Source organism: Ctenocephalides felis, unplaced genomic scaffold (genome assembly GCF_003426905.1).
Source record: "Ctenocephalides felis isolate EL2017-DRISC unplaced genomic scaffold, ASM342690v1 CF-g0.4_SCAFFOLD_00336, whole genome shotgun sequence".
Lineage (NCBI taxonomy): Eukaryota > Metazoa > Arthropoda > Insecta > Siphonaptera > Pulicidae > Ctenocephalides > Ctenocephalides felis.
Window position 1 is genome coordinate 1 of NW_020536490.1, and position 1,647 is coordinate 1,647.

The following is a 1,647-nucleotide window of genomic DNA, read 5'->3' on the forward strand; positions in this document are numbered from 1 at the left end:
TCTTGAATCGTGTAGATATTAACAAAATGGAAAATTATTTTATTTATTTGTAATTAAATTCATAAAGAAGTGACAATTTAATCATTTTTATTACAGAATGTTTGAAGAACTACATAGAAAAACTTATATAACCCCAACTTCTTACTTGGATTAATCAAAGCATTTCAAGGTCTTTATGGAGCTAAAGTTGCAGAAATAGTTGAAGGAAGAGATAGGTAATAGCGATATTATATATTAATTGATATGGGCAATTAATCCATATTAATTGTCTCAATTATAAAAAAATATTCCATTCATTAGGTATATTAATGGGTTGGCTAAGTTAGACTTTGCAGCAGGTCAGGTTGTTTAATGCAAGACGAATTGCATGCTCTGCAACCGCAGCTAGTAGAAACTTCTGATAAAACAGAGAAATTGATGGTTAAAATCGAACGGACACTGTCATTGTTGAAAAACAAAAAGAGGTATTGTAGTATATAACAATAATATCTAAACCGTAACTTATCAAATAACTTAACATTTTAAATCTTAAGATTGTTGGCGCAGACGAAGCTCTTGCAAACGAAGCAGCAGCTGCTGCTCAAGCTATAAAGGACGATTGCGAATCTGATCTTCAAGAAGCAATACCAGCTCTTAACGCAGCTTTGGAAGCACTTGATACTCTTTAAACCTGCTGATATAACAGTGGTTAAATCCATGAAAAATCCTCCAGCAGGTGTTAAACTTGTTATGGAAGCCATTTGTGTAATGAAGGGAGTCAAACCTGAGAAAAAGCCAGAACCAGGTGCCATTATAAATATTTTTTTAAATATCTGTATGTAACATTTTTCTTTGTTGTGAAGAAAATTCTATAAATCGTTTCGAATAGGTACTGGTAAAATGATTGAGGATTATTGGGGACCATCACTAAAAAATTTTGAGTGATATGAAATTTTTAGAAAGTTTGAAAACTTTTAATAAAGACAATATACCCGAAGCGACAATGAAGCGCATCAGACAAAAGTAAGTACATATTATATTTAAATTCAATCGTGAATACATTAATTCTATCGTCGTAAACAATCAAGATTCATTCCCGATCGAGATTTTGAACCTGATGTGATAAAGAATATTTCTACCGCTTGTGAAGGATTGTGCAAATGGGTGCGAGCTATGGATGTCTATGATCGTGTTATTAAAATTGTAGCACCAAAAAAGGTGAATAGAAAACATCATGGGTCCTTTCATTGAAAAATAGTAGCCATTTTTCGCATAACAACTTTTTTTTTGTTATATACAGGCCGCACTGGCTGAGGCAGAAGCTTTGCTGGCTGCGCAAATGGAAGTGTTAACTCAAAAAAGGGCACAATTACAAACTGTAATGGATAAATTGCAAGCTTTGAATGACGAATTTGCAGAGTTTTCCAAGAAGAAAAAGAATTAGAAGATCAAATTGACATATGCGAAAAGAAATTGGACAGGTTTTTAAATTATTAAATTATTCTTGTTAAATATTAATAATATTGGTTTCCGTAATACATACTGTTGCATTTATCCGTTAAAACATAGCATTCACATTAAAATTATAATTATATCATTTATGTGGAAAAGTATGTGAATATGAGGAGTATATTATCAAATCTAAACAATAGCTGATCTAAAATAACA

General features: G+C 31.6%; 1 protein-coding gene across 1 annotated transcript; it reads left to right on the plus strand.

Moving 5' to 3' along the window:
- The first annotated feature begins 696 nt into the window (after positions 1-696).
- On the plus strand, positions 697-1,423 carry LOC113363645 (dynein heavy chain 3, axonemal-like). Its single transcript, XM_026606133.1, has 4 exons — positions 697-784; positions 939-1,002; positions 1,068-1,197; positions 1,280-1,423. Exons 1-4 carry the CDS (start codon positions 697-699, stop codon positions 1,421-1,423), a joined length of 426 nt encoding a protein of 141 aa, XP_026461918.1.
- Positions 1,424-1,647: the final 224 nt, after the last annotated feature.